This window comes from Sminthopsis crassicaudata, chromosome 3, assembly GCF_048593235.1.
Source record: "Sminthopsis crassicaudata isolate SCR6 chromosome 3, ASM4859323v1, whole genome shotgun sequence".
Classification (NCBI taxonomy): domain Eukaryota; kingdom Metazoa; phylum Chordata; class Mammalia; order Dasyuromorphia; family Dasyuridae; genus Sminthopsis; species Sminthopsis crassicaudata.
The window spans coordinates 77038527-77061047 of NC_133619.1; the positions used below are offsets into that span (position 1 = coordinate 77038527).

A 22521-nucleotide genomic window follows, 5' to 3' on the forward strand; every position below is an offset into this window, starting at 1 on the left:
ACAAACAGTTTCTTCATTCATAAACATGAATGTTTATTCATGTTTTTGTGTATACTTATGGGTATGTTTGTGGACTAAAATCAGTTTACATTAATAAAGCATACTTAAGGCACACATTCCTTTACAAGAAACTCAGTCATCAAACCCAATTCTAAGATATCACTTTCTTGATGAGTGGGTCATTTTTCAGATGTTAAATCTAAAAAGCTCTGAGAACACTCCAATTTCCATTTTTATTCACAAGAGTATGAACAGAACTACCTGATGTTTCCCATATTGATTCGTTCCATTTCTTCCCCTTTGAGATGAACTCTTTCTAATTTAAAAAAATGGTACAATAAATTAGGTGAAGTCAGATTTCTGAAGAAAACGTCATTCTAGAGAAATATTCTTTGTGGCTGCTATTAGTAGTTTGCTTTTGCACGTGGAATCCCCTTACCTTGTTATGTTTTTGCTGGTGTCTTGCCTTGGTATCCAGGACATGGTAAGGACTCTCAGAATCTTGATTGATATAATATACCAGTCTTGAAGGCAGGGTGATTTCTTTCTGCACTGCACTACTGTAACTGTTATTATTGCGCCTGCTGCTATTCTGTTGAAATGCATTCTCTTCATCTGCCAGAACCCCAGCAGTTTCCTTTGCAGTTTCATTCCAGTATGAAGCTGAGGAGGGGAAGGAAAGCACACAAGATACACCAACAATAAATACAAGGTCACTAAATTGCATCCTCCTTTGTAAAAGTCAGTCATAGTTTTCTCTTTATCAAACACAATGAACCAAAGTTAGTCAGTACAATTGGTTTGTATAATGTAGTTAATAGAATGTTTAGTAATATCACTCAATAAAGAATTATTGGTTTTTATCTGCATTTCATATGTGTATAATATAAATGCAGCCAAACCTTTTTACCTATGGTGGGGGAGAGGGAGGAAAAGAAGCAAAATAGGAAAGATGAGCTTGGTGGAGAATAATTTTTTGTCCATTAAAGACATGTATCAGTGCTCTGACTCTCACCCCCACCCCCAACCACCCATCTAAGTTACACACAAACTCAACTATAACTCTAAATATTCTGCATATTGTCTGAAAGCTGCCTGCTACTAAAAGAAGTTGAATATTGAGTTCATGTGTAGAGAATGTTATTGATTCCCTTTACAGAATGAATAATTTGTCATTCTTGTAACTTTGAGACTGCAGAAAACCAGCCTTGGAGGGACAAAGATGTGGGCTGCCTTTTGATTTTTTTTTTTCCTACAAAAATCTGGTTTCCTCTTTCAACTATTTTTCAGCTCTCATTTTGTGGAACAAAGTTACATTGATATTTATTATAATAACATTTCTAGGAAATAAAACAAGCACAATTAGCCTTAGTCCCAAAGTATCCACCCAAACTCCAACTACAAATAAAATCTGTTGGAAATTGGGAAAATAACCTCTTTTTAACTAGCATAATTTGCCATGCATTCACATTTATGTTCTAAAAGGCAAGAAGTTACTGGCTTTCTCACTGATTTTTTTTTTTTTTAATCCACCAGTTTCCCTTCTCCAATTTGCAAATATTTTTATGAAAGGAAACGAGTCACCGAAGCTGTCAGCGGTGTCAAGGGAACAACAAAGTGCAAAAACCGAGAACCGAAATGGGTTTTTAAAAGTAAATGGGGCTGGGGTGGATTTTGAGAATGAGGAGAGAAGGGAGGATGCTGCGCTAAGTGTCCTGAATGCACCTATCCGCATGCCCTTCTGTTTTCTCTGCAGGGCTACGCGGAGATGGCAACGCGAAGGGCACTCAGTGCCATACCCACCGCTGGCTGCGGCAGCCCCCCAGGGCTGGGACCAGAAGGAGCCGGAGAGCAGCTGCAGGAGAAGGAGAAGGCGGAGGCGGCAGAGGGTGTGCAGCAGCCAGGGAGGCGACTGCCAGCAAGAAGGGAAAGAAGTCGCGCTGGAGCCGAAGGAAGAGGAGGAGGCGGCGGCGGCGAACGGGCTGCAGCCCGGGGAGGGCTGCCGCAGGACGCTGATGCCAGGCGGCTTCATGGCTCATAGCTCCAGGGCGCCGCTCTGCTGTCAGCCGGGAGCTCCGGCTCGAGCTCGGGCTACGGGGCGCCTCTGCACCCACAGGGCGGGGAGGCTGCGGGGGATCACACGGGCTCTTCCCGCATGGTGCCCCCCGGGGCAAGTCGCCGTTGTCGGGCCGAGGAGGGGCACCAGACGGGCTCGGACTCGGTCCGCTCCGGCTGGGCGGCGCCCGCACCTCTCTTCTCCCCGTGCCCCTCGCGAGGGGCCGATTCTCCTGAGGAGGGGCAGAAGAGCTCCCCGCCTCTGCGAGCACCTGCAGGAGCTTCAGCAGCAGCTCCCGGCGCCGCACCGCGGATGCTGCTCCTTGGACCAGTGATGGGGTCTGCAGCCACTGCCTTCGCTGCTCTTCTGCTTTTGATGCTGGTGCTGGTGCCGCCGCCGCCGCCGCCGCCGCTGCGGCTGGTGCTGAGGGAGCGCGCCCGCGCGCGCCAATGGGCCCTCCCAGGTAGGGGCGCGCGCGTCCTGGGGGGGGATGGGGGAGAGAGGCTGGGAGCGCGCGCGCGCGCACCGCCCCGGTCCTCCTCCTAGCGCGGCAGAGTGAGCTCCCGTGCCGTCAGAGCGCACTGGCTGGGGGCCCCCTCTCTGGTGCTGATGCTGCTGTTGCCTGGCACAGGTCGTACTGCGCATGCTTCCTGGGGGGGGGGGGGGGTAGAAACACAGCAGAGTGATGCAGCATCCCAGGGCCAGCCTCAGAAGTGGATGGTGGCAAACACATCCACACACAATAGGCGGGGGACATGACCGTTTTAGAGAGCAAAAGAAAGAGAAGAAGGAGCAGACCCGGGTAAAAACGCAAGAAAGTGTTAGCGCCCTCCCCTCGTGTGTAGAGGATAACCTTTTGAACATCAATCATTTCCACAAAAACACGGGAATAACCTCAACCCACCACCCCTTCAATCCCCATCATCGCCACTCGGATGACTTCGAGCTGAACATTTCCCTTTTGACTCCCTCCGTTTTCTATTCCCCGTCTCCCCTCCTCGTGCCCTCTTTCCTTGCAGCTGGAAATGTAAAAATAGTGCTTCTCTTCAGCTGCCCAACGGCGGCGGGCGTGATGGGGGCTGGGGGAGGGGAGGGGGGAGGGGGGAAATCACGTTTGCCCATTGCAGGCAGGAGTGAGTGAGTGAGCGGTGCCGAGGCGGCAGCGCTGCGTGCAGCCCTTCCGTCCTAATGCGCAGGAATCCCGGGAGGTGAGAAGTCCGTCCCGGCCTGGCTCGCCTCAGCCTTGTCCCTAGGATCCCCCAGCCCATCCAAGGGCGCGCGCTGAACCTCGGGCCCCTCGCGGCTGCGGGCTCAAAAGTTTAGAAACTGAGATCGGAGGCCAGCTCGAGGGAGGAGCGATCTCTAAAAACCACAACACCGAGGAGTGTCCTGGGGAGAACTCCAAAGATTAAAAATAGGAGAGTGTGACAGCTTCTGGAGGAAATCGTGCCGCTCAGAGGTACGTTCGGAAGCGGTTCCTTTTCCTGATTGTGGACACAGCTGCTTCTCGACAGCACCCAGGGGAGCATCTGTTCGGAGGTGCCCACGCTCCAAAGTCGGAGATGGAGTTTATGGGGCTAAAGGAGGCAGGAAGGATATTCTCCAAGTAATAGGAAGTGTCAAATAATGCTGGGCTCCCGGTTTGCAAGGTTAACATCTGGCCGCTTCAAAATAAGGCTAATGGATGTTCCTTCCTCAAATCTCAGGGCATTGCGCAGATATTATTTCTCTCTTCACCACATCCCCCAGAGTGGGAGAAAACTTTACTAATTCTGCTTTGCAGAGGACCCAGCTTGAGGTTACAATCAAGAAAGGGAAATAGTCCTTGAGATCAAGGAACTTATTAGGTAAACAACATATAAACAGACAAGGATATAACAAACTAATTTGTAGGAAGAAATTTGAAGAAAGAAAGCACTAAGAGAACAGGAAAAGTTGCAGATGGGATATGGTATCTAAGTCTTACCTTCAATCAAGCAAGCAACAAGTATTTATTAAGCACCTACTATGTGCTTGAAGGATACTAAAGGATGTATGAGCTGGAATAGAGCAAAAGAAAAAACACCATCTATAGCTTAGCTTCCCTAGAAGCTATCTTGTTTTATCTGTTTTTCTGAGGGGAACCAAATGCAAAGGCCTTTGCTATTTCTGTTTCCTACACCTAGAATGTCCTCCCTCCCTCCCATGCTTTTTCATTTATTGAATTCCTACCCATATTTTAAACCCCAAAGCAAATTCACTTCCTCCTTCTCTAATTATTATATTATTAATTATTATCATTCCTTCTCTAATTTGCTGTTACCATTACAAATAGCATTGACTTTACCAATATGACTTTATAGTGTAGTGCAAAAAGCAGTAGATTTAGAATTGGAACACATATTTAAAATTCATGCTTGATTATAATTCTTATGATCAAGTCATTTAATCTATTGGGTCTCAGTTTTCTTCTCTGTAAAATGAGGGGATTGAACTATATCATGTAATGGGTACTTTACAATTCAGAATCATATAAACATAATGTCTATTTAATTACATATATGTTTTAAATGTATTGATGTGGAATGCACTTTCATAACCTCATCTGAAAGTGTATATCACATTCCACATTTGTAGCATTGTCACCTTACCTTTTTTAAATTAACAAATCTGTTTTTTCTCTTTCCTGTCCCACCCAACTGAAAAAAAAATGAAAAATCAATTCTTTGTAACAAATGTCCATAGGCTTGCAAAACATATATCCTCAATAGCTGTATGCAAATATATATGTACATATCCATTTATGTATATATGTATCATTCTGTACTCTAAATCTATCACCTTTTTGTCATGGATGGCACACTGCCTTGTCAGTCCTCTGAAATCATGAATGGTTATCATATTGATTATAGCTCTTATATCTTTCAAAGCAGTTGGATTTTACAATGTTGTTATGGCATAAATTATTCTAGAGATGATATTTTATTATTTACCTTATTAAAGTCTTCAAATTATTCATTTTTATAAAACTGTTATAGTATAATTTGTTTTAGTTTTGCCTTATTTCATTCTGCTTTAGTTCATATGATTTTTCACATCTTTTAGAAATTATCCATGTAGGGGGAAGCTAGGTGGTACAGTGGATAGAGCACCAGCCCTGAAGTCAGGAGGACCTGAGTTCAAATGTGATCTCAGACACTTAACACTTACCGGCTGTGTGACCCTGGGCAAGTCATTCAACCCCAATTGCTTCAGCAAAAATTATAATAATAATAATAATAAATCCATGTATTGATTTCTTTTAATATAACAGCATTCCATCACATTCATATACCATAATTTGTTAGTTATTCCTCAAGCATTAGACATTTCCTTAGTTTTCAGTTTTTGCCAAAACAAAATAATAGCTGCTGATAAATATTTTTTGCACATAAAGCACACCTTTGTTTTTGTTTTATCTCTTTTAGGTGTAGATCTAGAAGTACTCTAACTAGGTCAAAGGCTATGTACTATATAATAACTTCTGTATATAATTCCAAATTGCCTTCCAAAATGGTTGTACCTATTGTATCTTCACAGGTCCACCAATAGTAAGTGCATCAATATATCTGTTTTCTGATAGCCCCTCCAATATTCATCATTTTTCTTCTTTAATCCCCTTTGCCAATCCTATAGGCATGAAATGGAATTTCAAAATTGCTTTGATTTGTATCTCTAATTACTAGAGTTATGTAGTATCAATATGGCCTGGGTATCTTCCATTCAGATCTGTCCATTCATACTTTGAGACTATTTATCAACTGAGGAATTGCTCTTATTCTTACAAATTAGAATAATTTCCTTATATTTCTTGGAAATTACACCTTTATTAGAGAAATCTGATGTAAAGTTTTTTTAAAACAAAATTGTTTTCCTTTTAATCTTAGGCTTATTGAAGTTGTTTGTGCAAAAACTTAATTGCATGTAACCATTCTTATCCATTTTTCCTTCTGGGATCTTCTCCCTTATTTGGTCATTTACTTCTCTCTTATTCATAAATCTAATAGGTAATTTTTCTCACATCTTGGAAATGTGTTTGTCATATGACATTTTATGTCTAGGACACATACCCATTTGGAGTCCTGAGATAAGGTCTGAGATATTGATTTAAATTTAATTTCTTTCACATTGTCTAATTTTCTCAGAAGTTTTTGTCAACTAGTGAGTTCTTATCCCAGGAACTGGGTGTATTTGTGTTTATTAAATAACACAGCTAGTTAGTTTTCGAGGCCATTTTTAACTCATGAAGATGAATCTTCCTGACTCCAAGGCAGGTGCTCTGTGCACTATGGCGCCATCTAGCTGTCCTTGACTTATCTCAGGAAAGGTCAAAGAAATAAATCTGTCAGAAAGAGTTGACAGTATTTAAAGGGTAGAAAGAACTATATAGTTGAGGAGAAAGGAAAGGACGTGTATAGGGGGAATTAATCAGCTTCTGATCTGAAGAAATGTATAGTCTAACTGGGGAATTACCTCTATTCTGCTATACCACCATAGACCACTAGATTTGGAATCAGGAAGATCTGACTTCACATTGTGCTTTAAACCAGTGGTCCTCAAACTTTTTAAATAGGGGGCCAGTTCACTGTCCCTCAGACTGTTGGAGGGCCACTATAGTAAAAACAAAAGCTCACACTGTGTCTCCGCCCCTCAGCCCATTTGCCATAAGCCGGCAGGTCGTATAAACATCCTCTGGGCCGCATCTGGCCCTAAGAGAACCCCTGCTTTAAACATTTACTTAGTTGTGTAACTCTGATCAATTCACTCTGCAAATTTTTTTTCATTTATAAAATGGGAATAATAATAGCACCTGCCTCTTGGGGTTACTGTGAAGATCACATGAGATACACATCTGTAGAGTTTTTCTCAAATTTTAAAATAGTATATGAGCAATTGCTATTATTGATTCTAATTGAAATAGCATAACTATTTTAAGATAGCTATAATATTTAAAGAAGTATATTTGAAAAGTCAGACTTCCTATGCCTTATTCAGTGTCATTGAGTCATTCAGTGACAAAACTGGAGCCCTAAACCCAGATCTTCTGCTATCTAGTCCAATGATCTTTGCCTAAACTGTTCCTCACTGCTTTGACACAAGCTAAACAAAAACTCTGAGCCAGGAGAAAGAAACAGAGGAATGAAATTCAACAATAAGGAAACTTTGGCTAGAATAAAACCTGCATGGGCCCTATATTATCCTATTGCAAGGGTAAAAACAGATTGGTAAAGTGGAAGTTAACTAATGAAGAGCTGTGACAGTCATGATCAAAAATTTGTGTCTGGTCCTGAGGATACCTGGGAACTTTTGGAGGCCTGTGTCTAGTCAAAAAAGAGTAACTAGCCTGTGAGTCTGTAATATTGAGAGAAAGAATGCCAGTGAAATTTTGACTGTGGAGACAATAGAAAGAATACAGTGCTATGGAGGAGGATATTGACTTTGCACACTGGAATAATTAGCTAACAAAAAGGGTCGGAAAGGAGAGGATTTCTGTCTTTGCCATTTTCTATTTTAGATAAGAATAGGAGAAAAAAGTTTAAGGGAAAGACCTGGAACTGGAGTAGAACAAAATGAGGGGAAGAAACAAGAATTTTAAAATCATCTTATATACACATGATATGGAAACTAAAGACCAGTTGTAGTTTTTTGAGAGAATAGATGTAAAGAATGAGACCCTTGGGGAAGCTAAGTTGTACAGTGGATAGAGCACCAGCCCTGAAGTCAGGAGCACTGAGTTCAAATGTGGCCTCAAAAACTTAACACTTCCTAGCTGTGTGACCCTGGGCAAGTCACTTAATCCCAATTGCCTCAGGAAAAAAAAAGAATATGAGACTCAAAGAAAGCCTGGAGTTTGGGAAATAATAAGAAAGTAAGAAGAAGGAGAGTCAGCAAAGGTCACATGAAAGAGAGATTGCAGAGAATGAGAAAGGGAGGGAGAGGAGAGAGAATGAGGAGGGAAGAAAAGGAGAAGGAGAAGAAAGAGAGAGGCAGAGAGAGGATTTTACCAAAAATCTAAGTTTAAAGAGGTTGTCTAACATCAGAACCACAGATTTAAAGATGGAAGAGATTTCAAATATCTTCAAATCTACTCTCTTCATTTTATAGATGAAGGAACTGATTTGCCCAGGGTCATACAGTTAATAAGTATTTATATGTGTGATAGAATTTGAACTAAGGACTTCTTTATTCCTAGTCTAATGCCCTATTCACCACACCACTACTGAATATAAGTCTGAAGAGAGTAAAAATTAGATAAAGTAAAAGTATGAGTGAGATCCAGAGATAATTGTTGAGAATCATGAAAATATAGGTAAATGAAATAAATTGTTTCTATTTGGGGACAGGTTTTTCATTCTGTTCTTTTGATGGGAGTCACCAATAGAAAAAATGGAATAAATGGTGATGAAACATTCCTGGGATGTTGGAATCAAAGTAAAACCCTGACAACTATGAATGTTACTTGCTGGTATCTTCTGAGCCATGCCTGAGATGGTTTAGATTATCATTTTTCATAACGTCATTCTCTTCCTGTAAGCTAAGATGACCAGAGAAGAAAAGGAAGCACAAACCCCAGTGCATATACTCTTAAATTCCAGTATTAGTTTATCATTGATTAGTAGTCAAGTGGTGCCTCCTATTATTTGTTCAACAAATACTTAAAAAGGCACCTCATATGTCTATCCAGTTATGTTTCATAGGGAAAAAAATGTCCTAAAAGGAAATATGTTGCACCCCTAAGAGAAATAAAGATGCTGAGAAGATACCAAACTTCCCCTTCTTTAAATCCTACTTGTTCTCATTTTGTTTTTCCAAGATGTATTTTTTAGTTTAAATAGATACCTGAGAATTGACATGGCCATAACAGACCAGACACTAGAGTAACACAAACTGACAGCATTTCATGGAACCTGTCTCTATCTGTGATGTGGCCATGCCTTTGAAACTTCATCCTAAGTTATGGAATTCAGCCAGAGAATATAGACTTGGAACACCTTAACATTTTCTGCAGAACAGCAGCTTCTGTCATATGCAATATGCAAGATGTATGGAAAAAGATGTATCTACAAATCTAAACTGATTAAGTACACCAAAGCCTAGTCTGAAGCTGCTATGTGTCTATTTCCAAGTGTCTTGGTTCATTAGCTCTTATTTAGGTTTATAATACTGAAAGTAGCCATTGATCTTGCCTTTCATTTACCAAAGTATTTATTAAAGATTCAAAAAGATATATCTGTATATGGATACATGCATGTGCACTTATACATGAACACACACACACATACACACACACACTCACATACTTCTCACCTAGAAGCTGATATAGCTCATGTAGCTCTGGAAAACTCTAAATACAAACATGTCATAGATGGGACTTTGTTGCTGAGAGAAATGGGACATCTCTCACATGATCTTCAGTTAGAATTCCCATTTAGCCAATTCATTTATTACTTGGAGAGCAGTCAGCTTCTGATTAGTTGAGGCCTGAGGAAAGTCATCAATCAAGCCCATGACCATTGGTTGAATGACTTTACCAGGCCTTGTAAGGAGATTTTATAATCCTCCAAAAAGTAATGAAAGTACCCATTTGGTCCTTTCAAATATTGTACTTTACCTATGTATTTATCCAACTTATCTATGATTGTAGAACATCCTCATTCATTCAAGAAGTCATTCAGCTGAGGGAACTCTTGGTGACAAGCCTCAGTCAATTAAGCATGGTAAGAGAAATGTCAGGAGTAATGATAATATAGAATTTTCCCATTGTACAAATTGAATATTTGAATGTTACAAGCAAAGCAAAAGAATATATAGAGAAAGTATGTTCTACCAACACAATCCAACAGCAAGAGATACAAAGAGAAATTCCATTCAAAATAACGGTCAATAGTATAAAATATTTGGGAATATATCTACCAAAGGAAAGTCAGGAATTATATGAGCAAAATAATGAAACACTTGCCACAAAACTAAAGTCAGATTTAAATAATTGGAAAGACATTCAGTGCTCTTGGAAAGGCTAAGTGAATATAATTAAGATGACAATACTCCCCAAACTAATCTACTTATTTAGTGCTATACCAATCAGACTCCCAAGAAACTATTTTAATGACCTAGAAAAAAATAACAACAGAATTCATATGGAACAACAAAAGGTCAAGAATTTCAAGGGAAGTAATGAAAAAAAAAATTAAATGAAGGTGGCCTAGCTGTACCTGATCTAGAACTATATTATAAAGCAGCAGTCACCAAAACCATTTGGTATTGGCTAAGAAATAGACTAGTTGATCAGTGGAATAGGTTAGGTTCACAGGGCAAGATAGTGAATAAAAATAGTAATCTAGTGTTTGACAAACCCAAAGATCCCAACTTTTGGGATAAGAATTCATTATTTGACAAAAACTGCTGGGAAAACTGGAAATTAGTATGGCAGAAACTAGGCATGGACCCACATTTAACACCACATACTAAGATAAGATCAAAGTGGGTCCAAGATTTAGGCATAAAGAATGAAATCATAAATAAATTGGAGGAACTTGGGATGGTTTATCTCTTGGACTTGTGGAGGAGGAAGGAATTTGTGTCCAAGGGAGAACTAGAGACCATTATTGATCACAAAATAGAAAATTTTGATTACACCAAATTAAAAAGTTTCTGCACAAACAAAACTAATGCAAATAACATTAGAAGGGAAGTAACAAATTGGGAAAACATTTTTACAGTTAAAGGTTCTGATAAAGGCCTCATCTCCAAAATATACAGAGAATTGACTTTAATTTATAAGAAATCAAGCCATTCTCCAATTGATAAATGGTCAAAGGATATGAACAGACAATTTTCAGATGATGAAATTAAAACTATTTCCACTCATATGAAAGAGTGTTCCAAATCACTACTGATCAGAAATGCAAATTAAGACAACTCTGAGATATCATTACACACATGTCAGATTGGCTAAGATGACAGGAACAAATAACGATGAATGTTGGAGGGGCTGTGGGAAAACTGGGACACTGATGCATTGTTGGTGGAGTTGTGAAAGAATCCAATCATTCTGGAGAGCAATCTAGAATTATGCCCAAAAAGTTATCAAACTGTGCATACCCTTTGACCCAGCAGTGCTACTACTGGGCTTATACCCCAAGAAAATACTAAAGAAGGGAAAGGGACCTGTATGTGCCAAAATGTTTGTGGCAGCCCTTTTCATAGTGGCTAGAAGCTGGAAGATGAATGGATGTCCATCAATTGGAGAATGATTGGGTAAATTATGGTATATGAATGTTATGGAATATTATTGCTCTGTAAGAAATGATCAACAGGAGGAATACAGAGAGACTTGGAGAGACTTACATCAACTGATGCTGAGTGAAACGAGCAGAACTAGGGGATCATTATACACTTCAACAAGGATACTGAATGAGGATGTATTCTGATGGGAGTGGATATCTTCAACATAAAGAAGAGCTAATCCAATTCCAATTGATCAATGATGGACAGAATCAGCTACACCCAGAAAAGGAACTTTGGGAAATGAATGTAAACTGTAAGCATTGTTTTTTGTTTTGTTTTGTTTTGTTTTGTTTTTCTTCCCAGATTATTTTTACCTTCCGAATACAATCCTTCCTTTGCAACAACAACAACAACAAAATTCAGTTTTGCACATATATATTGTACTTAGGATATATTATAAGATATTTAATATGTATGGGAATGCCTGTCATCTAGGGGAGGGGGTGGAGGGAAGGAGGGGAAAAATTCGGAATGGAAGGGAGTACAAGGGATAATGTAAAAAAAAATTACCTATGCATATGTACTGTCAAAGAAAATGTTATAATTATAAAAATTAATTTAAAAAATTACAAAATATATATAGATATGTATATATATATATATATATATATATATCTTTCCTCTACATAATGACCAATACCAATAAAGCTAGAATTAATGAAAAAAAAGAAAGTATGTTCAATTCATTTCAAATCTATTTGATTTATGTACCCCATAAGCCAAATAAAGAAGTGACTTCCACAAATATTAACAAAGGTGTTTTGTTTTGTTTTTAATCAAAATCTAGAGTGAGCAAACTCAATTCTATGGATTTGCTAATTAATTCATACTATGAGACAAAACCCAAATCTTCTAGCATTCTTGGCAGAATGGTTCTTAAATTTCTTAAGAGGCAAATATTTAGGCTATAATTAGAGCTTCTCTTGATAACATACAAATGTTTATACTTCCTAGAATGATTAAATTCAGAAATTATCTAAGTCAAAGGTTAGGAACATAAATCACTTCTGTGTATGAGTCAGTGATGGCCAACAATCTTATTAATACTGAGTAAATATTTTAACAATTTAATGTTGAACTTATAAAAAAGTTTCACTAAGGTTTCAAAACATTGTAAGTATCATTTGAAATAAAATGTTGCGAGCCTTTTGTTTGGAGGCCAGGACCACATCAATTGTACAACAATGTCTGTAATTTTGATTTAAAGTATAGATATAGATATTGAACCCTAAGTGAAAAGTCATTCATGCTACTTAAGGACAATTCTCACCTAGTCTATGCTTTTGATTAATTGAATAGAAGTGTCAAATAATTGTTTATACAGAACACTTAGCTTGACTCATTCATTCATTTTATGAGAAATCTGGACCTTCTCTGTTCAACTGGAGTACAGATATATTATCATCCTTATAGGTAAATTAAAATGTATTCAAATTAAATTCTTGAAATTTTTACAACATTCTATTTGCTATCTGAAAATGCCATCTAATATCACATTACCAGGATCAGGAGTCATTGATTTAGAATAACATAGGTTACCAATAGCTTTAAATCTAGTTTAATCTTTACAATATATACACCTTAGTCTTAATTCTCTCACAGACTAATTAATATGCAATGTTAGAGCAGTACCAATCAAAAAGGGATAAACCAGCACATGGTGATGATACATATAGAGTTGAACTTATATGCCCTGAAAGTATAATAGAATGATACTTAATAAGAATGATGCACACAGAATTGAATTTATGCCTCCTGAAAATATAATAAAATGATGTTCAATAGCAATAGGCACTTGACAAAAAGTAATTATTAAGCACTTACTGGGTAGGAATATACAATAAGAGGAATTTCATTAGAGAAAAAAATATTCTCCCATTTGATTCACTGTGTTATATGCGTATTAATTACACCACCCTAATTGCAAGATTGCATTAGATAAAGGAAAAAATATATTTTGATGGCAGTCAAGTTTTGTCTAAAAAGTGAAGCTGTTCCATAAGAAAGTTCATATAAATCAACTCTATACAGTATTCTCTCATTAACTGAAGTTTACTATCATTCACTATTTAACTTTGAGCAGGAATGAATAAAATTAGCTTGATATGAGGCCTGTAGATGATCTAGGAGTAAGAGTTCTCCCATAATATCTGACAAATTCATAAATTATCTTTGGAGGAAAAAAAAAACCTCAAGACTTGCAAAAATTCCTTTTAGTCTAAAGTTTAGCCTAATTTCATTCTTTATCCTTAGAGACCATCAAGCTTAACAAGTAAGGTTCTGAGGTCAAAAAAAAAAAAAAAATTAAAATGACCTACCTTGCCTACATCTCACAGCTAATAATAGCAGCTAACATTTATATAGTGTTTATTATATGCCAGGTACTGTGCCAAGTGTTTTACAATTGTCTCATTTCATCTTAACAACAGCACTGGGAGGTAGACATTTTCATTGTGCCTGTTTTCCTAATGAGGAATTTGAGGCAAAGATTGGGTGACTTGCCCAGAACCACATAGCTATTAAATATCTAAGACTGGATTTGAACTCTAAGCCTTTCTGATCCCAAGACCAAATCTCTAATCACTGTGCCATCAAGCTGCCTATTAGAATGAAAATTCAAACCTAGTTCCTCTGACTCTAGAATCATTTCTCTATCTACGACTTTGTTCAACGTTTCAATCTCAATTTCCCTTTTAGCATAATCTCATGAAATAATTCCCAACCCTAGTAAGAGAAAGAGAAGAATTCTGCAAAGTCTAGTAGCTCTTTCACAGACTTCCTCTGTCTCTCTCTCTCTCTGACATGTCTCCACATGGGGTAGATATGATACAATTTCTACATAAATCTGTGCCCTTCATGCAATCAAAAGCTAAATGGGCTTTATAATTTGGGCCATGAGTAGATTTTTTTTTAAATGTACCTAGATAGAAGATACAAATCCTCCAGAATTTTTGTGAATAATTTAATTCACCAGTTTAGAAAATGTCCTTATGCAATTCCAATATACTTGTGAAGGAAAGAACCATACGCATCCAAAGAGAGAACTATAATGTATGTATCATATGTATCAAAGCATAGTATTTTCACCTTTGTTGTTGTTTGTTTTTTCTCTCATGTTTTTTTCTTTCACCTTTTGATCTGATTTTTCTTCCTCAGCATGATGATTAGGGAAATACAGTTAGAAAAATTGCACATGTTTAACCTATATTGGTTTGTTTGATGTCTATGGGAGGGCAAAGAGAAGGGAGGAAGAAAAATTTGTAACACAAGGTTTTGCAAGGATGAATGTTGGGAAAATGCCTTTATGGCTTACATATCTTAAAAGGAACTGTCCTGATCATTACTACTATCAAATGATAAGTATTTAATTTTCTCATATGTATTTTAAGAACTAACAGTTAAGGCATCAATAAATATCAGTTCCTAAGTTTAGGTATTAGAGCTAAATCTCATAGAAGTAATCAGGGAACCTAACGAGAGATAATGAGATATTTAAATGAAAGATAATAGTAGAGAATAAATGGAACTTTTCTAATATGGCTTAAAATAATAATTAATTAAACTTATTTTCTTCCTTTCCTTTTCTACTTAGAAATGAGATAATTTTTGTTTAAAAAATCAATCTTGTAAACACTGTTATGCAATTGACATAACCCTGGTCTGCAATCCAAATGCTTGCAACATTCCATTTCAGATGACACTTCCAATGTTTTGAAACCCTGGTGAAATTTTGTCATATTCAACTTTAAACTTTTCCACTTTTTGTTTACTTTAAAATTACTAAGAAGTTGTTGTTAGCCATCATTGATACACAGAACTGATACGTTAACCTTTGACATGCATGATTTCTGAATCTAATTATTCTAAAAGAATGCAAATATTTGTATATTTCCAAGATAAGCTCTAATTATAGCTTAAATATTTATTGTGATTTTAGCTGGGATTTGAAGAAAGTTTGGGAAGCCAGAAGATAAAGAAAATGAGAAAGAGAGTTCCAGATATAAGAAACAACCACAGAAAAATCCCAAAATGAGGAAAAAGAGCATCTTCTTCAAGAATTAGCAAAGAAGCCCAAGTCGCTGGGCTGCTGAAAATATCGTGATGATTTAGATATAAGAAGAGTTAGAATGGCAGAGTTGGTGATGGGGAATTTTATAAAGGGCTTTGGATGTTAAAAAAGAGTTTTTATATTTTCTTTTTATATTTAATTTAATATCTATTTTATAATTAGAAAATATGCCTTTAAAAAAATATATATTAAAAAGAAAATAAGAAAAATAAACTAGAAATCATTTGACACAATGAATATTAATTATTGATCTATTCCTGAAGTGATAAATATCCTTTTAATTTCCAGATTTTTGCCACAACCAAAAAAAAAAGCTGCTATAAAAATTCGTGTATATATATATATAAGACCTTTTTTTCTTCTCTTTACTTCTTTTGGAAAGATGCCTTTTAGCAGTGTTGTTGAATCAAAGCATATGTGATATTTTAATAACTTTTTATATGTTTCGAAATTATTTTCTAAAAAGGTATGGAAGATTCACATTCATGAATAGTGCATCAGTGCCTATTTTCCCACAGTTCCTCCAATAATTGTCATTTACTTTTTAACTTTTTTTTCATTTCTTTTTTTTCCTTTTCCTTTTCCTTTTTCTTTTTTCTTTTTTTTTTTAACTGAGGCAATTGGGGTTACACAGCCAGGAAGTGTTAAGTGTCTGAGGTCAAATTTGAACTCAGGTCCTCCTACTTCAGGGATGGCCTTTTTAAAAATTTCTTAAATTTTTATTTTTTCTCCAATTACATGTTAAGAAAATTTTTAGCATTCATTTTTACAAGATTTTGAGTTTCAAATTTTTCTCCCTCCCTCCCCTGCTCTCTTCCAAAGATGGGAGGCAGTTTAATAAAGTTTCTTTGTGCTATCATGTAAAATATATTTTCATATTAATCAGGATTTTGTATTTTAATCAAGAGGTGATAAGGAGTTATTGAAGCTTATTGAATATGGCAGCAGAGAAGAGAAGGGGAAAGGAAGTGTGACATAGTCAGACCTGCTTTAAGAAGATCATTTTGCCACTTGAGTGGAGGACAGAGTACAATGAGAAGAAACTTGTGGCAAGGAGTTACAAATGTAAAATTGACAGACTTTGTCAACAGATAAGTGTGAGAGAAGGATATGAGGGAATGAGAAATCAAGGATATCACATTATTGATTATAATTAACAAATACCCATCAGGCTTCACTTAGAAAGAGGTAATTTTGTAATAAATTTCGTACATTATCTGCCTGGATGTCTAAATTCACAATGATTATATTGTTTGGCTAGTATTAAAAAGGCTTTCACTCATTCTATTTTCAATAGTCATTTATCTCTATTTTAGAGGACTTTTAATGTAGTATACATTGCAAATAGCTATTTTTACTCTTTTAAATTATGGAGCTTATAGTTTTATCTTTGATTTTATAACAAATTACTTTTCATCTTTATATTTTCTTTGATGTTAGTTCTTGGTCAGGAATATGTTCTAGCAGACATCTCACTCTGAATAAGTCTTTCACCCCTGTACTCCCTTGCTCCAATTGATTGGTTTCTTCTCCAACTTCCATTTTAAGGAAAGACTCAGGCCAGCCATGTTTACTCCCTTAATTTCTCTGAAGGCCTTACCCCTAAATCTATGAACTTCTTTCTCTACCATGCCCACATAGAGGCACTTTTCCCCTCTCCCCTCTCCTTTTTAACTTTATTTTATGTAAGCTCCTGAGAATAGGGATTGTCTTTTCATTTCATTTTATATTTCCATCACTTAACAGAGTCTGGCACATCATAACCATTTAATAAATGTTTGTTGACTTTACTTGAAATCAAACCCATGACAAAACAAAACAAAATAGATGATGAGAATTTAATATCATGCATACCTCAAGGGCCTACAGTTGAGGATTCACTGCAGCAAAGTTTCTAAATTTAGATACTGGTTAGAGATGGTTTTTGTGGAAGTAATAAGGATATTTAATACTCTATCAGCAATTGTAGTAAGATCTAATTAGAATTCCAAGTACTGCTTAAAAAAGAAATTTACTTTAAAAAAATTTCCTTTCATTTTCCACTTGGATTTCATTGCTACTGTGGGAAACAATATAAGAACATTGCTTCAACAGAACATCACTTTTTTGTATAGTTTCCCAAATATAGCAAAAAAAATCATTGTCAGAAGATTAAAAATTTAGAGCCAGATAAATTAATGGATCACAGATCTAGGTCTACAGTAAGTCATTAAGGTAATCTAGCAGGTTGAGAAATATGCCTCTGACTTTTAAAATGATCACAAATATATTCATGCTCTTTCAAAACAAGTCCCTTGGGACTACTAATAGTAGACTTAAACCATTTTTCCCGAGCTGAAGAAAGATAGGATCTACCATGTATTGAGGCTAAAATTTCCTAAATTAGGGATCTAATAACAATCAAACCAAAAGATACCCTGCTTCCCAAGGCCTAGAGATTGGCTCTACACAATTACTAAAGATACAGGGGCTAAGCAGCGGGGCCAGAAGCAAAGGCAGAGAGGTTGGTACCAGAATCAGTCAAAAAGAGTAAATGTGAAATGTACATGAGATGCATTGTGAGAGATAGGGGAGATACACCCACCCACATGAAATGCTAGTCAGTTTCTTGGTGGGGGAACATGAATATATTTATCTGTGTTCCATCCTTCTGTAAATTAGTAGCAGCTGAACAGTTCTCCACCATAGTCTGAGGTGTTACTCTAAGGAAAGCCCTGGCTCCTTATGACAATTCCTATGTTCTCATGTCATAGTATTATAGAATTGAAAACTGAAAGATCCCTTAGAAAATTAGTCTAATCCATTTATTTTACAGATTAAGAAAAGGAGTCATTAAGCAGTTAAAGGATTTACCCAAGGTCACTAAAATATTAAGAAACAAAATCAAAATTCAAACCCAGATCCCCTTACCTCAAATCTAATGGGATTTTTTTTTTCGGTAGGGGAGGGGGTTTACCTTTCTTATACATCAAATACTGCATTAAATACGTGGCATATAGAGACTTGAAAGTATTTTCATTTCACACAGATTTTCATTGCAGTAACATTTGTTTTGGACTTTTTCCCCCTGAGGCAATTGGGGTTAGATGACTTTCCCAGGGTCACACAACTAGGAAGTGTTAGGTGTCTGAGTCAAATTTGAACTCAGGTCTTCCTAACTTCAGGGCTCGTGCTCTATCTACTGCACCACCTAGTTGCTTCAACTTTAGGACTTATTGAAATGCTTAAAGTTGTTCCTGAGGTTTTCTATTTGATTTCAGCAGTGAAAAAAGGAGAAAAAAGGAAGAAGCTACAAAGAAGCAAATTTGAGCTTGATATCAAGAAAAAAATCATAATTAGTACAGTCATGACATAGTAGATAGATTGCTGGAGCCAAGAAAACTGGAGCTCAAATCTTGCTCTATAACCCCAAGCAAATACCTTAACCTCTTTGGGCCTCGGGTTCGTACAAAGGGAATAATAATAGCATCTGCATCATTAAGGATGTTATAAGAAATAAATGACATAATATATATATGTAAAAGTTTTGCAAACATTAAATATTACATATTTATATATTATATTATATATAACATATGTAATATGTTATATTAAATATTATATTGCTCATATATAAATGTTAGCTATCACTATGATTAAAAATGAAATGAATAATCTGCTTTGAGAGGTGGCATAGAATTCATCGAACAAAACCTGAAACCCAGTTTCTAGGTATGTAATAGCAGGAATTTTTTCTAGGGTGAAACTTAAACTATATGATATCTAAATTCAAAAATCCAAATCTAACCCTATCCAACTCTAAGATCATAAAAAATGAAGCACAAATAAGAAAATATAAATGAAATCCTTATTCAATATAAATATTCTTCCTTAGGAATATCATATATAGTGCCATATTTTCTCTCTTATGCTATAGCTTTTTTCTAAATTGTCTTAAAGAAGATGGTTCCAAACTTTTAAACTCTCTCCTTAAAAAACAGTCAAAAAAGAAGGCTTTAAAAAAATTCAGCATAGGCCATAGAATGACTTGGCACCTACAAGCCTTAATCTAAAGCCATTGATGTTTGTACCTAGACTCATCTCTGAGAAAGACTAATCTTTTTTTTAGGGGATGGGGCTCCTATTGATTTATATTGCCTAACCTTACATCAATCCCAAAGAAACAGAGTAATAGATATGGCTGTTATAGTAATAGCTATGGCCCAAAAGTCTAAGGGATTCCTCAGAAAAGAAGGGGAGAATGAAAAAATAATCATGACAGAATTAAAAAAATAGTTTGGGCTCACGTCATTTATTGCTACACAAAAAGGCATGCTAAAGTTATCAAGAATCCCAGGTCCTGTTAACAGAATGCTTAGAACATTATTCAAGAACTTTATACTCTCCTTACAATTGGTTGTGAAGTGAATATTAGAAGGCCCATCATAGTTTAGAACAGTTGTACAATGCTGCTGATTAAGTACGTCTGTCCTGGGCACTGTCCAAACAGACAAACTTGATTTTCTTCCAAGTAGCATCTCTCTCTCTGATGCAGATACTTCCCCCTGCTGTCAGACACTCTCATTGCTACTCAGCTACAGGGGCTGATGGAACTACAGGAGAATCTCCAGATCTCTCAGGCTTATAAGATTGTCATTCGTTCACCTAGGAAAGATAGAAAACAAACAAGAAAAGTCAAAGACCACCAAAAGTCCCTGGAATAAGTCTGTGCCTTATGTGGGAAGCAAAAGAATCATCATGATGCCATGGCAAAATTCAGTTTTTCTCTCTCCTTTCCTGGAATCATTTATTGCCACCCCAACAATCACATTCAAGAGGAACACCAATTGGAAACTTTTCTCTTTTTAAAAATCTCCTGTGTCTGAAGTTTTTTTTTCCCAACTTAGCAGCCAATAATGAAATTCTTAATGATAGGTCAAACATGAATGAAGACCAGCCCTTCCAAGTCCCCTTGCAGCAACAGAGACTAACATAAAGAAAGATCATGAATATAAGCAATTCTAAATTTGCCACAAGTTAATGTTCCAAAAATCCATCAGTATCTGGTTGGAAATTTGGGATTTACATATATAAATATATATATACAGAAAGAAAAAAGGGCATCATATTGTTATAGTACATGTATTATGTTAAGTGATATTTGTTATATTATATCATGTCATATCACATTATTTAACATTATGCTATACTATGCTATGCCATACCATGTCGCATTATTCCAAGCTATGCTATGCTATACTAATATTTATAATTTTTTAATGATAAAAGGTGGCTCAATTTTAACCAGGCTTACTAGGAATTTATCACCACGGGCCTATCTCCAAAACTCATCTCTATTCCATAACTATCAACATGATCTTTAGCACATTCGCTCAATCCATCAGGAATTTCTGTAAAGTTTCTACTTCTATAAAAATAGAAGACCACTCCAGAAAAGGGATGGGGAGACCTCTTGGAATATCTCATAGGAAAAAAAAGGAATTCTCTTTTTAAAGGAGCAAGACCTCCAAATACTTTTAGGGGCAAGTATCATGTGAAGCAGGAGAGGTAAGGACTCTTTCAGCACCTTTACTTCGATGGGATGTGCTAGGAAGGGTGTCAGGTGACTATGCCTCCCAGGGCACTCCCAGACATTAGCTACCCTAGACAAGAGTATCAGTAACATCAGCTCCCAAGACGCTCTTGCTCATTTTATGTCAAATGTTTCTAGACAGGAGACTGACAATTACTTTTTATTTATCATTCCCCTAACTATTTTTTCCTATATTATTGCAATCGTGTACATAAACACTTACTCTGTATAGACTACTAGTATAGAATCATCAGGTAATGGATAGAATGCCAGAGCTGAAGAAAGTAAAATTCATCCTCCCAAGTTTAAATCTGGCTTCAGATATTTTTACTAGCCATGTGATCTTGGACAAATCACTTAACCTTGTTTGCCTCAGTTTCCTCATCTACAGAATGAGCTTGAGAAGAAAATGGCAGCTGCTTTATTCTAGTTCCTTAACCAAAAGAGGTAATAGAGTCAAACATGACTAAAATGACTGAACAACAACAATGAATCATTGATTTAGAGGGATCCCAAAGTTCCTACAGTCCAAATTTCATAATTTTATGATTGAGGAAATGAAGGATTAATAAGGTTAAATGACTTTTTTCCAAATGACAAACATAGTAAATGGCAAATCTGGAGTTTTTTGAACCAAGGTCCCCTGAATCTACTTTCAGCACTCTTTTCACTTGCCACACTAATATCCATTGCCAGTGACAAGAAGTTACAAAAAAACTAAAGACCAGAATCTTCAGACATTGTGGCCTTTGAGAAGCATTTATGGTCTTTATTCATAGTTAAAGCCTGTCACCTAAGCTTATAAATACAAAGAGTTTCAAAAGGTCCCCCTCAGCTTCATTTTCACAATAAAATTTGTTTTCCTGATCTGATTTGAGAATTAGTAGTAGTGAGGCAGCTAGGTGGCGCAGTGGATAGAGCACCAGCCCTGAATTCAGGAGGACCCGAGTTCAAATTTGATGTCAGATACTTAACCTCCTAGCTGTGTGACCCTGGGCAAGTCACCCCAGACTCAGGAAAAAAAAAAAAGAAAAAAAAAGAGAGAGAATTAGTAGTACTTTGATAGTTATTTTACTGATACTTTAAAATCACAGGATATTATAGCTTGGATATTTATGTCTTATCGAACCTCCCCAATAATTGTTGTCTTCCTCTAACTGTGCACCTTCAACTAAGTCACTTTTTAAGCTATTGACTTTTCTACAAACAAGAAGACACTCTGCTTTAATAAATATAATGACAGTAATAATACTTGGCATTCTTTTGACATTTTTCATCTTCAAAATGCTTCCCTCACAGTCATCAGTTAAGCAATAACAGATGTCATTTATTTGGGAGAGTTGAAAGTAAAAGGACACAATTTCAACATATACACTGGGAGAATATCTTTTCACTGATTAGTGCTGGCATAAATCCCATTGACACTTCCTTCCTCAAAGTGAATTTAGGCCATGCTATTGGAACATTTTCTCTTACTTCAAAAAATTAAAAATTAAGAAAACTTAATTGCTGAACTAA

At 36.5% G+C, this 22521-nt stretch overlaps 2 protein-coding genes across 5 annotated transcripts in view; both read right to left on the bottom strand.

The window, feature by feature from the left end:
- Positions 1 to 2154, bottom strand: part of ADAM23 (ADAM metallopeptidase domain 23) — a 210971-nt gene extending 208817 nt beyond the window's left edge. For all 4 annotated transcript variants that reach the window (XM_074298919.1, XM_074298918.1, XM_074298917.1 and 1 more), the window contains exons 1-2: positions 1804 to 2154; positions 440 to 663 (exon numbers count right to left, since the gene is read on the bottom strand). In XM_074298919.1, the coding sequence (XP_074155020.1) occupies positions 440 to 663; positions 1804 to 2032 (453 nt within the window). In that variant the 5' untranslated portion in view covers positions 2033 to 2154. The remainder of the gene's footprint in view (positions 1 to 439; positions 664 to 1803) is intronic.
- Positions 2155 to 20048: 17894 nt separating this feature from the next.
- Positions 20049 to 22521, bottom strand: part of ZDBF2 (zinc finger DBF-type containing 2) — a 109798-nt gene continuing 107325 nt past the window's right edge. Inside the window, exon 14 of the mRNA XM_074298934.1 lies at positions 20049 to 20075. Coding sequence (XP_074155035.1) covers positions 20064 to 20075 — 12 coding nt within the window. The 3' untranslated portion in view covers positions 20049 to 20063. The remainder of the gene's footprint in view (positions 20076 to 22521) is intronic.